This window comes from Erythrolamprus reginae, chromosome 2 (assembly GCF_031021105.1).
Source record: "Erythrolamprus reginae isolate rEryReg1 chromosome 2, rEryReg1.hap1, whole genome shotgun sequence".
NCBI lineage: Eukaryota > Metazoa > Chordata > Lepidosauria > Squamata > Dipsadidae > Erythrolamprus > Erythrolamprus reginae.
The window spans coordinates 263,621,983-263,638,035 of record NC_091951.1 but is presented as its reverse complement, the minus strand read 5'-3'; the positions used below and the strand labels follow the sequence as shown (position 1 = coordinate 263,638,035).

At 42.3% G+C, this 16,053-nt stretch overlaps 1 protein-coding gene across 1 annotated transcript in view; it reads left to right on the top strand.

Annotated features, from left to right (window-relative positions):
- Positions 1-16,053, top strand: part of CCDC171 (coiled-coil domain containing 171) — a 222,465-nt gene that overhangs the window by 93,378 nt on the left and 113,034 nt on the right. The window contains 4 exon segments of the mRNA XM_070736888.1: positions 333-422; positions 1,248-1,448; positions 6,913-7,080; positions 12,903-13,091. Coding sequence (XP_070592989.1) covers positions 333-422; positions 1,248-1,448; positions 6,913-7,080; positions 12,903-13,091 — 648 coding nt within the window.

The window sequence follows — 16,053 nt, the reverse complement described above, 5'->3', positions numbered from 1 at the left end:
GCTTTGTTTCTTTTGAATTTTGTGATAAAGAACTTTATTTTTGAACTTTCAAGTGTGTGTGTGTGTGTCTGAAATTTTTACCCTTGAATTTTTGGGAGACTCATACCATAGAGCCCGGCAGAACAGATACTAATATACAGCAGACAGGGACACTACCAGAAAAGGAACAACATCTTTAATTTAGTGTCAGGCTGCCCATTGCTGTGATATCAGCCATTTTACTCACAGGAAAATCAGTCAGCATGAAATTTCAGCTTTAGTCTGTAGTCAATTAAGCTGAAATTTCATTTCTCTTGAATCTGATGTATTGTTTACTACTTTTCTTTTGCTAGCTAGAGAAAATGACAATTCTTTCTGAGAAGTTGGCAAAAGAACTTGACGTTTCCAAACACCAGCTAAGTTCTCAAGCTCAAGAACTTCAGGTATTTTCTTCTTTAACATGTCTGTTAACTTAAAGCTAAATAAATGGTATATTCTTCTAATAAGTTTTATCTCGACTATAGTTATAACCTTGAAAAAGTTCTAATCAAAGATATTTTGTTGGTGCAGCAGGATACCTTCAGAATAAATGGTTTAAGACTATTCATGTGTGATGATGGTTTTGAAAAATGCCAGTGCAACAAGCCTAAAAGTAAAATAACAGTTCCACTGGAGTCCCACTAGTGCAGTGATGGTGAACCTTTTCTTCCTCATGTGCCGAAAGAGCGTGGGTGCGTGCTATCGCACATGTGCGAGTGCCAACACTCATAATTCAATGCTTGGGGAGGCGAAAACAGCTTCCCTCGCCACCCAGAGGCCCTCTGGAGGCTGGAAATGGCCTGTTTCCCAATTTCTGGGGGGCCCAGTAGGCTCATGTTTCACCCTCTCCAGGCTCCAAAGGCTTCCCTGGAACCAGGGAAGGGCAAAAATGTCCTCCTCCCTGCCCCTGGAGGCTCCCTGGAAGCCAAAAACGCCCTTCCAGAGCCTGTTGGAGCTGAGCTAGGGCAATGGCTCGAGTGCCAGCAGATATGGCTCCGTGTGCCACCTGTGGCACCCGTGCCATAGGTTTGCCATCACTGCACTAGTGGCTTTGTTTAACTTAAATTTAAATTCTGTGGTTTGCTTATTGTAGTTAACCATGGGAGCAAAATGGTCTTGTTTGTGGGATATTCAGACATCTGTATATGAACAGAGTTATCAGATAAAGAAGGTTGTGCTTTCTTGCATGAAGCCTTTATCTTTTTTTTATATATATATACTATTTTTAGGTAAAACGTGACAGTCTCACCGATACCAGGAAGGAGTTAAATAATCTGCAAACTAAGTGTGCAGACAGAGAATCCTTAATAGCTACGTTAAACATGGAACTAGAAAACGTATTAGATTGCTTGGAGAAAGAGAAAGCGGGTTGCACAGAATATAAAAATGAAATTCAGAAGCTCACACAGGCTTATGAGAAGGATACAGAGGTACTACTAAAAATAAGATGTCTGTTGGAAATATTTAATCTTTATCTTTCTTATTTCTATATATCAGATCACTTGTTTTGTAGATGCAGACTTATGCCACTGCAATAAGAAATCTAAATGATTGCTTTCAAATGTTTTTGTGAACTTTTATTTCTGGCATTATGTGGGTCGTCCCCCCCCCCCACTTAAGAGTAACCTGGCTCCCCCCCCCATTTCCTCTCTATTTTTATCCTTTTGTTTCTTATTCCTTTCTCATTATTGCTTTCAATGTTTTAATCAATGTACAGTGATACCTTTTCTTACAAACTTAATTGGTTCTGGGATGAGGTTCTTAAGGTGAAAAGTTTTTAAGATGAAACAATGTTTCCCATAGGAATCAATGGAAAAGCGATTAATGCATGCAAGCCCAAAATTCACCCCTTTTGCCAGCCGTTGTAGCGCTGCTGGGATTCCCCTGAGGATCCCCTCCATAGGAAACCCCACCTCCAGACGTCTGTGTTTTTGCGATGCTGCAGGGGAATCCCAGCATCACAAAAACGAGCGCTTCGCTGGCAACGGAAGTCCAGAGGTGGGGTTTCCCAGCAAAGGGAGCATCATGGGAATCCCAGCAGCACAAAAATGAGTGCTTCGCTGATAACGGAAGTCCAGAGGCGGGGCATCCCAGTGGCAGCGGTGGGTTTGTAAGGTGAAAATAGTTTGTAAGAAGAGGTAAAAAAATCTTAAACCCCGGGTTTGTATCTCGAAAAGTTTATATGATGAGGCGTTTATAAGACGAGGTATCGCTGTATAAACTACCCAAAGTTGCTGGGAATCGGGTGGTATATAAATGTAATTAATTGCTATTGTTACTAGACTTTTAAAATATTAACTGCTCAACTTATCTGAGTCTTTACATTTAAAGAATGTAACGTCGTTCTCTTGAGATGAGAAATATAAATAGATGCCTAAGGAGTTTTTGAAAGTTGATGTTTAGCTAAATGCAAAAAACATACATTCGAAATATGTCTGCATTTTGAATAGATTAGCTGTTTAATCCCTTGGCACCAATCCCTATTCCTGTTTCAAATGGCAAGTCCAAGAGATGAGAAGGACCTATATCATTTTACTCACCCATCAACAAAGTCAACTTAGCTTGCCTATTTTTTGGGATAGCAGCTGATTGTAGTATTGTATACAGTACTTGTTTCACGAAGTGTTATTTTGAAACATGCTATCCACCCTGATGTTTATCCTATTTTCAAAATACACCGTTGACTTGTGTTTAGAGTTTCATTTTCTTTTGCGCGCACAGCTTTTCTGCGCTAGGTATATTAAATGCATTCTCTCTCTCTCTCTTTTTTTATTTCGATTGTGCTGCATATTGAGCTCATTATTCTAACGAATCTGAGAAAGAATGCCAAGCGACTAAAAGGAAACATTATTTCCACCCTTCTTCTAGTCTGGGATTTAAATTGTGTCCATATGAATCAGCTGGAATTGTTCTGCTCATCAGATAGTGATTAAAGTATAGGAAACTAGAAGCCTGACAATATTGTTAAGTCAGCATGTCTACAGTATTGTGGTTGGGTTGAACATGTGTGAATTGATTCTAGGCCTTTGGATTCCTTTTCCGGGCCAAATGGATGATTACTATGCTTGGTTTATCACAGCCCAAGCAAAAAGGACAGAATGGCGACAGATTAAATTAACAAGGAGAAGTGAAAGACTGTATGGAAATGCTTTTGTTGCTATTTTTGCCATGTGTTGTTGGTGTTTTCTTCTGAGCGATTTAAACACTGAGCTAGGGTTAGAAGAATCACACCAGTAATTCTGCTTTTAATGCTTTTGTTAAGTTTGTTTGGAATTGGCTTGAGTTGGACTGCGCCTAAAGCACACAGTGGAAATCTTTTCATTGAAGATAGTGGGGTTTGGATCACGGGCTCACATTTTGGTGGGGAATTTGCAGAAAAGTTTCAGAGCCCTTTGCGTTGAGCAAAACGATGCACAATGGGAGTCTCTTCCCATTTACATTAATGAAAAAACGTTTTAGTGTCCAAAGTCAGCAGTACAGCTATTTAAAAAAATCCAGATCTGCTCTTTATTTAAAGAGCTGGATGAATGCAGTTTTAAAAAAAGATGCAACAGTATACTGTAATTTTGCTTTATTTAATAAAGTATTATTAGATACTTTACTAAATAAAGTTATCAATAAGAACAAATTAAATGCTGCAGTAAATATGAAACTAGCAATTTTATTTTGTGTCATGAACTGCGAGAGCAATCATGGGCTTCCCAAGGTATGCCCATGTTACACCAACACACCGCAGTCTGCATTGGTTGCCGATCAATTTCCGGTCACAATTCAAAGAGTTGGTTATGACCTATAAAGCCCTTCATGGCATCGGACCGGAATATCTCCGGGACCGCCTTCTGCCACACGAATCCCAGCGACTGGTTAGGTCCCACAGAGTTGGCCTTCTCAAGGTCCCGTCGACTAAACAATGTCGTTTGGCGGGACCCAGGAGAAGAGCCTTCTCTGTGGCGGTTCCAACCCTCTGGAACCAGCTCCCCCCGGAGATTAGAACTGCCCCCACCCTCCTTGCCTTTAGTAAAGTTCTTAAGACCCATCTCTGCCATCAGGCATGGGGGAACTGAGACATCTCCCCCGGGCCTATACAGTTTATACATGGTATGTTTGTGTGTATGTTTGGTTTTAATAATGGGGTTTTTAGTGTTTTTTAAATTATTAGATTTGTTCTTACATTGTCTTTGTTATTGTTGTGAGCCGCCCCGAGTCTACGGAGAGGGGCGGCATACAAATCTAATAAATAATAATAATAATAATAATAACAACAACAACAACAACAACAATAATAATAATATAGTATATTAGATAGTATTTTACATAGTCCTGTTTATATTCTAAATTATTTATTTATGTGCGTGTGCGCATGCACAGCAGAAAAATCCTGGTAGAGAAGTAGAGCTGAACAAGCATTTGTTTTTTCAAGAGTTTAACACTTAGTTTACTCCAAAGGTGAAATTCAGCAGGTTCTTATAGGTTCTGCAGGGGTGTATTCCAGCGTTTCCCAACCGGTGTGCCGCGGCACACTAGTGTGCCGCGAGACACAGGCAGGTGTGCCGCAAAGCTTATAGGGAAGCTCCAGCTGGGCGGGCCGCTGCCGGCGCAAACCTGCTGGGCCCCAAAGAAGGAAGGCAGGAAAAAAGAGAGCTTAATTCTTCCGCGTAAGGAGCTGGGCGTTGGAGTTTGGGGTGGGGAGCGATGAAAGTGTGGAGGCCGGCTCTGCGGCTGCCCCCACCTCCCAGTGCCTCCACTCCCCTCGCACCCCTGGCTTCTCGACGCTGATGCTCGCCCGCCGGCTCGCCCGATCTGCCCCTTTCTCCAGCTCCTCCCGCAGTGGTGGCTGCAACGGCGGCGAGCGTTCGGAGAAAACCTTCTCACAGCAGAGGTCGGAGAAGGTTCTTTGGAACTTCGGGGGTGCGTGCGTGCACGCGCGCGCCCTATTCCCCAGCCAGCCTACCCGGAAAAAGCTTTGCCGGCCTCCGCAGAGAAGAAAGGAAGAGAGAGAACAAGAGAGAGAATGAAAGGAAGAGAGAGAAAGAGATAGCAAGAGAGACAGAATGAGAGAGAGAGAGAAGAGAAAGAAAGAAAGAGACAGCAAGAGGGGGGAAGGAGGGGGAGAGAAAGAGAGCAAAAGAGAGAGGAAGGAAGGAAGAAAGAAAGAGATAGCAAGAGAGACAGAATGAGAGAGAGAAAGAAAGAAAGAAAGAAAGAAAGAAAGAAAGTAAGAGACAGCAAGAGGGGGGAAGGAGGGAGAGAGAAAGAGCAAAAGACAGGAAGGAAGGAAGAGAGAAAGAAAGAGATAGCAAGAGAGACAGAATGAGAGAGAGAAAGAAAGGAAAGAAAGGAAAGAAGGAAAGAGACAGCAAGAGGGGGGAAGGAGGGAGAGAGAAAGAGCAAAAGAGAGAGGAAGGAAGGGAGAAAGAAAGGGATGGAGAGAGAAAGAGGAAGGGAGAGAAAGAGGGAGGGAGAGAGAAATAGAGCAAAAGGGAGGAAGAGAGATTTTTTTTGTCCAAACTTTTTTGCGCCCCCCCCCCTCAATGTTCCCCAGGATTTTGAAAATGTGAATAATGTGCCGCGGCTCAAAAAAGGTTGGGAAACACTGGTGTATTCCACTTAACGGCTACTACCGGTGCACTTCCTGCGGAGCTCTGCGACCTCGGCGTGCGCCCAAGTAACATTTTCCTTCTGCGCATGCGCAGGAAGTAAAATCTTATGAGGGTATGCATGTGCAAGTGAGACTTCTGTAAAAGACTTTGCTTCTGCGCATGTTCAGAAGCAAACCCCGCTCGAAATCATGTATTTTCTCATGGGATTTTGCTTGCTGTGCATGCACAGAAGCAAAATCTTGTTCAGGCGTGCACACACAAGCACCAGGGACACAGAGCTGTGTGTGCAGCTCCATTTTCCCTACTGGAGCTACAGAGTGGCCCGTACCAGTAGGAGCCCAATACTGGTTCTGGAGAATCGATAGTGGAAATTTTGAGTAGTTCAGAGAACTGGCAAATACCACCTCTGACTGGCCCCAGAGTGGGGTGGGAATAGAGATTTTGCAATATCTTTCCCCTGCCACACCCACCAAGCCAGGCCCCACAGAATGGATAGGGAAAAATTTTGAATTTAACCTTGGTTTACTCCCTGTGCAAACTGTTAGTATGATCTTTTTTTCTTCATTAAAAAATTGCCACCAGCATTTTATTAATAGATACAATAATAATTAATAATAATAATTTATTGGATTTGTATGCCGCCCCTCTCTGCAGACTAGGGGCGGCTAATAACAATAATAAACACAACATGTACAATCCAATAATAAAAACAACTAAAAACCTCTCTTATAAAACCAAACATACAGACAAACATACCATGCATAACTTGTAATGGCCTAGGGGGAAGAGTTATCTCAACTCCCCCATGCCTGGCGGTATAAATGAGTCTTGAGTAGTTTACGAAAGACAGGGAGGGTGGGGGCAGTTCTAATCTCCAGGGGGAGTTGGTTCCAGAGGGCCGGGGCCGCCACAGAGAAGGCTCTTCCCCTGGGGCCCGCCAAACGACATTGTTTAGTCGACGGGACCCGGAGAAAGCCAACAATATTAATAAAAGTACTTCAAGGTCTGATTCTGTGTAATCTTTGGTAGGTTGTACATTCTAAACTTTACTAAACAAGGGAAAACCCCTCACTGCTTAAATAAAAGGTCTGCACGATCAGTCCTAGTGTAAATATAATAGGCGGTTTATCTATTTCGTGATTTTGATTAATGACGAGAGCATTGATCATCACTTTGGAACACTGATTTATTTTTATTTGTATTAAACATTTCAATGTAGAATGTATTTGCCATTAACTGTTTCTTCCTCTCCCCTTCTCCCCCCCCCCAAAAAAAATTGAATTGCATTATGCAGGAGAAGCTAACTTTCCTCCATACTTTGTACCAGCACTTGGTAGCAGGCTGCGTTCTTATAAAGAAATCAGAAGGCATCCTGGATAAATTCTCTTGGTCGGAGCTTTGCACAGTCTTGCAGGAAAATGTTGATACGCTGATCTTAGACCTCAACAAGGCTAATGAGAAGGTACTGTCCTCAGGCACCAGGCACCTCTATTAAATTCAGTGACATTTGTCCACATCACAATATCGTTAAAAAGGACTGACATTCATCTTATTTCAAAAAGAATTTGGGTGTTAATAATTCAGTACCGTTAATTATGGCTTGTCTACAGCTCGGTTTGATGCCATTGCTGTGGGCATGTAAATGTGACTGAAGTCTGTATGAAATCTCTAAGCTCCAGCTTCTGTTCAGGACTTGCTAATACTATTAGCCAGTGTTAGCCACAGGGACCTAATTAAAGAAAATAAATTAATCTTACTGATGAAGCTATTCAAAGGACCGAGTCATTTACACTAATAAACCAACTCTTTATCTCAGCATAAAACAGAAACAAAACGCACTTGTTCGAGGAACATCCTCTTTAAAATATTTGCTGTTGGGTCGGAGGAATTATTTGAGGAAGGGGGGAGGGAATGTTTCCATGAAATGCCAGCTGTTCTTTGATCCTTTTGGATTTGTAAACATGTATAGAAATTGCGAATCTATACTTCATAAGCTTAAAGAAGGTAATGCTCAGGAAAGCTTAACAATGAAGTTACATACAGTGAAGTTACAATGAGCATACGTTGACACTCGTTGACTTGTTAGCTGAAGATAAGATTAGTTAAATAAGACCAGATTTTTTAAAAAATGTGCAAATACAGTGGTACCTCAAGATACGAACCCCTCGTCTTACGAACAACCCGAGATACGAACCCGGGGTTCAGAAATTTTTTGCCTCTTCTTATGAACTTTTTTCATCTTACGAACGTCAAACCCGAACTTCCGGGTTCGGCGTTGGGAGGCTGCTGGGAAGCCCCCTGGCTGTTTTAAAAGGTGACAGCCGGGCTGCGGGGCTTCCCAGCAGCCTCCCGAACCCGGAAGTTCGGCAAAAGTTCGGGGTTCGGGGTTTGGGAGGCTGCTGGGAAGCCCCGCAGCCCAGCTGTCACCTTTTAAAACAGCCGGGGGGCTTCCCGGCAGCCTCCTGAACCCGAACACCAACCCCAAACTTCCGGGTTCGGCGTTGGGAGGCCGCCGAGAAGCCCCCAGGCTGTTTTAAAAGTTGACAGCCGGGCGGTAGCGTTTTTTTGCGGGGTTTTTTTGTTGTTGCACGGATTAATTGACTTTGCATTGTTTCCTATGGGAAACAATATTTAGTCTTACGAACCTTTCATCTTACGAACCTCCCCCTGGAACCAATTAGGTTCGTAAGACGAGGTATGACTATAGTTGCACAGCTTATATTTTAACACTTCCATCCGGAAGTTCGGGTTTGGCGTTCGGCGTTCGGGAGGCCGCTGAGAAGCCCCCAGGCTGTTTTAAAAGGTGACAGCCGGGCGGTAGCGTTTTTTTGCGGGGTTTTTTTGTTGTTGCACGGATTAATTGACTTTACATTGTTTCCTATGGGAAACAACGTTTCGTCTTACGAACCTTTCATCTTACGAACCTCCCCCTGGAACCAATTAGGTTCGTAAGACGAGGTATGACTATAGTTGCACAGCTTATATTTTAACACTTCCATCCATCCATATTCCTGACTTGTTCACTATTACCATAGTTTTCTGTGATCTATGAGAAGAATTCCAGAGTTTGGCCCTTACTTAAATTAGGCTCCCCAAGGGTAGGAAGAAAAGCATTTCATATGAGCTGAGCTATTCATCTCACATTCAGGTTTAAGGCAAGCCATAGGAAATGGAGTATAACTCTAAGGAACTTTATTTTAAAATTTTAAGAACCAGTTGATGCAAAATGTTAACAGAGAGTGCAATAAGAAATTCAACCAATGTCTTAACCTAGAAGAAACCTGCTGATGTGAGCTTCTGGGCAAATGTCTCCATGGGGTAGAGCATGCTTCTAGGAGTTGACAGAAGGGCTTAACTAGATTTGTATTATTGGCTAACTTTGAGCAAGTAGAGTTTTAGTCTGCTTTTTAGTCTTGTTAGATTAATAAAGTTCAATTCAGTTTTTAAAATTGGAGGAACAAAGGCAAAATGAAATCAAGGGCTTATAATAATTAAAAAGTATGGCAAAATAATATGGTTAGTTGCCTATTTAAAGAGTCTAGGCCGGGGTCGCCAATCTTTTGGATCTCGGGGACCACCAAATTCATAATTTTAAATCCCCACGGACCAGTAATATGATCCAGTGTGCTGCTCATTGAAGCGCCTGGACTCCCAGTGACAGGACGGGGTCCTTCAGGCACTTGATTTGGCCACCTGTTTCTGCAGCCTTAAACACTCAATTTGGATCTGTTTCCCACAGAAAACAAAACACTGGGATCATTCATCTCTCCCTCCCCCTCTATCTCATCTCTCTCTATCTCTCTCTCTTTCTTGCTCTCTCTCTCATCTCTCTCTCGCTGTATCTCTCTGTCTTTCTCTCATCTCCCCCCCTTTTGTCTCTCTCTCTCTCTCTGTCTCTCACACACATCTCTTTCTTTCTCTCCTCTCTCTCTGTATCTCTTTCTCATTTCTCTGTCTGTCTCTTTCTTGCTCTCTCTCATCTCTCTCTCTCACCTCTCCCCACCTCTCTCACCTTTCTCTCTCTCTCATCTTTCTCTCTCCTCTCATTTCTCTGTCTGTCTTTCTGTCTGTCTGTCTTTCTCTCCCTCTCTCATTCTGATCCTCCAGCGCTCTCTGGGTCTCACGGGTGTGTCTTCAGCCTTTGTTGGTGTTGGATGCATCTCGGTTGCTCAAGGAGATGCATGACCTGCTCTCCGCCCTGAGACACTGAACTGATCCATCTGCAGATGGTGCCCTGTGTTATAATGGGCTTCAGGAGGAGTAGGGGATGCCATTTCCCCCCACTGTGGAGCATACTAAATGTAACTGTGCTGCAAGTGCAGTGGGCAGGCCATGGAAGTGCCAACAGCAGCAGTGAAGAAAAATGGCTGGGTCGGGCCATTGTCTCGGGGCTGAGAGGAAGTCGCACATGCGAACGAGGTGTGCAGAGCATCAACAAAAACTGGAAGAAATGCCCGCGAGACCCAGCAAGAGATGAAGCTTTGCTCCCGCTCTGGAATATGGAGTGAATCTCCATACTCCACACTTCCCTTCTCTGATCAGGCCAGGGAGGAGTGGCTGAAAGGGGAGGGTGAGGGACAGGAGCAGCCAGTGGTGGGTCCAGCCGACAGGAAGCCACAGCAGGGAGACGAAAGAACCACGGGTTGCCAAGAGCTGTTGCTTCAGCCTGCCTGTGCTGTTCCACCTCTTGCCGCAACAGCACCATTATTATTATTATTATTATTATTATTATTATTATTATTATTATTATTATTATTATTATTAATTAAATTTGTATGCCGCCCCTCTCCGTAGACCCAGGGCAGCTCACAACACAATAAAACAGTTCATAACAAATCTAATAATTTACAATTTAAAATATTTAAAAACCCCCATTATTAAGCAGACATACATACAAACATACCATACATAAATTGTATAGGCCCGGGGGAGATATCTCAGTTCCCCCATGCCTGACGACAAAGGTGGGTTTTGAGGAGTTTACGAAAGGAAAGGAGGGTAGGGGCAGTTCTAATCTCTGGGGGGAGCTGGTTCCAGAGAGTCGGGGCCGCCACAGAGAAGGCTCTTCCCCTGGGGCCCGCCAACCAACATTGTTTATCTTGTTCTGGTCTGCAAGGGCTGCAATACTCCTTGCACGTTCACCACCTGCAAAGTTGCAAGTACTTCTCTCCAAGGCAGAGATTTCTAGCATCACCACAAACTGCCCGCCTGGTCCCATATTTCAATGCTCTAGTCACAGGATTGGCCCATTGCTCATCCTGGAGCAGCTTCTCCACCCGGGTGCACTGTGGACCACCCAGATGTTCTCGTGGACCACCAGTAATCCATGGACCACCTGTTGGCGACCTCTGGTCTAGGTCTTTGTTTTGAAGGCCTCTGAATTATCCAATATGATGATGATGATGATGATAACAACAACAATAGCAACAGAGTTGGAAGGGACCTTCGTGGTCTTCCAGTCCAACCCCCTGCTTGGACAGGAAACCCTACACTACTTCAGCATTTTTGATACCCTTTAAAAATGGACATTAGCACATTTAATCATTAGCACCTTTTTGTATAAAATGTTTCTTTTGTTCCCAGTACAAACTATTTGTGTGGTTTAGCTGACCGCCAGTCCTTTCTCCGTAAAAACTCTTTGTGGTTGCTGCAGCTACAGCATCTAATGTTATTAGCTATAAAAATGTGATATTTAAGACAAACAACAACCCAACCACAAACTGGGCTGCTTTCCTATACAAATGTATTACTCGTGGGATAACATTACATCCTTCATATAGTTTCTGTTGTAAAAGACTTACATATTATTAATTGGGGAGGGAGGTTTAAAACATGAGGCACAACTCTTTTAAAATTGCAACAGCAGCTACCAATTAAAAAAAAACACCCAAAAAGTCACCCAGAAATAGGCCAAGAATTTCATGTTACATTAAAAATTGGTGGACTAGTACAGAAACCTGATCCTAAAGCTTCCTGTTTTAGAAAGGGTAATCAAGTAAAAGATCCAGGTCACAGGCAGAGGAAATTTGACTGGTAGGTTTCCATTGCTGAGAAGTGGTACTTGCTTGTTGTGAGCCGCTCCGAGTCCTTGGATAGGGGCGGCATGCAAATCTAATAAATTATTATTATTATTATTATTATTATTATTATTATTATTATTAATTAGATTTGTATGCCGCCCCTCTCCGAAGACTCGGGGTGGCTCACAACAGTAATAAAAACAATATAGTAGTGGAACAAATCTAATATTAAAAAAACATATAAAACCCTATAATTATTTTTTTAAAAAACCAAACAGCACATTCATACCAAACATAAAATAAAGTATAAAAAAGCCTGGGGGAAAGGTGTCTCAACTCCCCCATGCTGGCGGTATAAGTGAGTCTTGAGTAGTTTACGAAAGACAGGGAGGGTGGGGGCAGTTCTAATCTCCGAGGGGAGTTGGTTCCAGAGGGCCGGGGCTGCCACAGAGAAGGCTCTTCCCCTGGGCCCCACCAAACGACACTGTTTAGTCGACGGGACCGGAAAAGGCCAACTCTGTGGGACCTTAGCGGTCGCTGGGATTTGTGCGGTAGCAAGCGGTTCCGGAGATACTCTGGTTCAATGCCATGTAGGGCTTTAAAGGTCATGACCAACACTTTGAATTGTGACCGGAAACCGATCGGCAGCCAATGCAAGCCACGGAGTGTTGAAGAAACGTGGGCGAATCTTGGAAGCCCCACGATGGCTCTCGCGGCTGCTTTCTTCACGATCTGAAGTTTCCGAACACTTTTCAAAGGTAGCCCCATGTAGAGAGTGTTGCAGTAATCGAACCTCGAGGTGATGAGGGCATGAGCGACTGTGAGCAATGACTCCCTGTCCAAATAGGGCCGCAACTGGTGCACCAGGCGAACCTGGGCAAACGCCCTCCTCGCCACAGCCGAAAGATAATGTTCCAATGTCAGCTGTGGATCGAGGAGGACGCCCAAGTTGCGAACCCTCTCTGAGGGGGTCAGTAGTTCCCCCCCCAGGGTAATGGATGGACAGATGGAATTGTCCTTGGGAGGCAAGACCCAATGCCACTCCGTCTTGTCTGGGTTGAGTTTGAGTTTGTTGACACCCATCCAGGCCCCAACAGCCTCCAGGCACCGGCACATCACTTCCACTGCTTATTATTATTACTACTTAAATCCTTGTGGGTTATGGGATTAGTTGTAGCATCATGAATGTATTATTAAGGTCTGTTTTAAAATAGAACTCTGTTTGAGAAGATTGAAGATTTTTTTTTAAATGCCAATCACACAGGTATCACACCTTGAATATGTTTGTAAAAATAAGTCAGATACAATGAAGGAGATTCAACAGACCCAAGAAGAGACTTTGAAGAAATTTTCAGAACAGATGAAAGCTCAAGAAAGCTGTTGGTTAAAGCAGAAGAAAGACTTGGAGCAGCAATATTCTGGACTCCTTGGGGAAGTTCACACCAGGGCCCAGGTACAATATTTCTGTCAGGAAAAACCATTAACTTTTAAATTCATTCTTTAAATATTTAGGATATGATTTTGGCAGTTTTGTTCCAATGCATTTTAAAACTGGTTGGGAATTTTACTACGCTTTGAAAGGATTTGTTTTTTCTCCCTTTAAACCTATTAACTGCCTCTTTTTTTAGGATATGCATGGATTTATGGGAATCTACACAATTTTGGAATCCTGCAGTTGTATTTCCCCATTTAGTTACCATGCAAAAGTAACCTACAGAGTAAAAGCATTGCTTCTTTGTGTTATTACACCAAGTACCAGATGCTTTCCCCCCATGATAACTATTTTTAATATGGCTTCTAGCAGGAGTTTCTGAAATTCACTTTAAGGTGAACTGTGGCTCAGGCATAAGCTTGTAGGCAAGTTGTTAACAATAATAAAAAGTATATTGAAAGGCAAATCTTCCAGATTAGTCAGGAAAATAAATTAAACTGGTACCTCTCAGGGAAATGGATGGTGTCCCAGATAATTTGTCCTTCACTTATTTTTCTGAACTTCACAAATGTTAAAGACCATTACGCTTTTTCTATATAAAGAAAAGCCTTCTATCTGGATATTGTAGAAGTCTACAGCAAGTGGTCCTGTAGAAAGCCTTGTTATTTATTTATTTATTTTATTAGATTTGTATGCCGCCCCTCTCCATAGACTCGGAGTGGCTCACAGCAATAATAAGAACAATATACGGTAACAAATCTAATAATTAAAAAAACTAAAAAAACCCCTTATTTAAAAATAAAACATACACACAAAGATACCATGCATAAAATATATAGGCCAGGGGAGATGTCTCAATTCCCCCATGCCTGACGGCAGGGGTGGGTCTTACGAAGTTTACAAAAGGCAAGGAGGGTGGGTGCAATCCTAATCTCCGGGGGGAGCTGGTTCCAAAGGGTCGGGGCCGCCACAGAGAAGGCTCTTCCCCTGGGTCCCGTCAGCCGACATTGTTTAGTTGACGGGACCCGGAGAAGGCCAACTCTGTGGGACCTAACTAGTCACTGGGATTTGTGCAGCAGAAGGCGGTCGGTCCAATGCCATGAAGGGCTTTATAGGTCATAACCAACACTTTGAATTGTGACCAGAAACTGATTGGCAACCAATGCAGACTGCGGAGTGTTGGTGTAACATGGGCATCCCTAGGGAAGCCCATGATTGTTCTCGCAGCTGCATTCTGCACGATCTGGAGTTTCCGAACACTTTTCAAAGGTAGCCCCATGTAGAGAGCATTACAGTAGTCAAACCTCGAGGTGATGAGGGCATGAATGACTGCGAGCATTGACTCCCGGTCCAGATAGGGCCGCAACTGGTGCACCAGGCGAACCTGGGCAAATGCCCTCCTCGCCACATTGTTTCAATAATGGTTACCTGTATGAGAACAGATGTGTTTTCCAGGGTCACAAACTTCTTCATTGTTGCAACTGTACCCCCCACCTCATCCTTTTAGGAACAAAAAAGCCCCTTGTTATTATTGACATTATATTTATGATCTAAATCAATTATACCGCTCTCTATTTTTTTTATTTCCGCTCTTACCAGTCTCTTCTTTTTTAAATATAATTTTTATTGAACATTTTAATTACAGTATTAAAAGCAAATGCAAAGTAAATTTAAAATGAGGAGAGACAGAAAGCTAAACTCTCTCTCCCTCCCTCTCTTTCTCTCTCTCTCTCTCTCTGTGTAGTATATAGTACATAGTAAATAAATTATTTCTGATATTCATCACAATAAATATAAAGAAACTCCCCCGTAAGGTTATAAACAAACATTTCTTCCTTCCATAACCCATCCTTTATCTATAGTATATGCAAATCCATAAATCATCAATTTATCAGTCCTGATGTCATAAAAAATTCTGAAAAGATTTACCAGAGCTTTGTGGAAACATGTCTTATTTTAATCTTGGTCAATTTTATATTCTTGCCCTTTACTTTTAACAATTTTGAATTCATTTAGGTGTTGCATTGGAATTGGTCTTTAATTTTGCAGTTATCATTTTTGTGCCAAAAACTAACATAGCTATAACTCTAGAAATTCAACAGAATGGCAAATTATTTGAGAGAGAAGTTTATCAAATACCCTTCTCTCAATTTAGCTAAGAATTCTCTAAATTATCTTATCTTATTTAGAATCCAGTGCTAGAATATTTGGGGGGGGGGGGCTATGGGGTGGATGATACCAGAAAAAGGACAAAAAACTAAGCTAATAATACAGGCCAAATGATCATGGTGGTGTACCATGGATAAATGTTCTTGATATCTAGCATTGGAAAATTGCCTTTAACCTAAAGGAATAATTATATTAATGATGGACTGTTGTTTTCAGAAATGATTTTCAAAAAGTGATTTGTATCTTCCACAAATACAGCATCTTCCTGCTATTCATAGAAGCTGTTCAACATCTTGTTACCCTGAAAGTGAATTTTGATTGCTTTAAGAATCACATTAATTTGAATTGCCTCCTTAAGGCAACATCTCTTTCTCTAAGGCTTACATGGAAATCTGGGGATGCTGGTAGTAGAAATGGGACTGATTTCTTGCACTGGTTCCAAAACCACTTCCTTCTGAATAGTTGTTGAGTAATCACAGCCCCATTGATAACTAATATATCTAAAGTTACTTAAAGCAGTGTTTCCCAACCTTGGCAACTTGAAGGTATTTGGACTTCAACTCCCAGAATTCCTCAGCCAGCATTTGCTGGCTGGAGAATTCTGGGAGTTGAAGTCCAAATATCTTCAAGTTGCCAAGGTTGGGAAACACTGACCTAAGGAATGAGGATGAGTATTTAATCTACAGTATGCAAAGAATAATTTCATTATTATGAAAATTGAGATTTTTGCCTCAAGAGACAGGGAAGAAGATAGAAAATATGTGTAAACAACTGAAAACAAATAAGTCTTTTAAGAAATGTAAGTAACAAAATT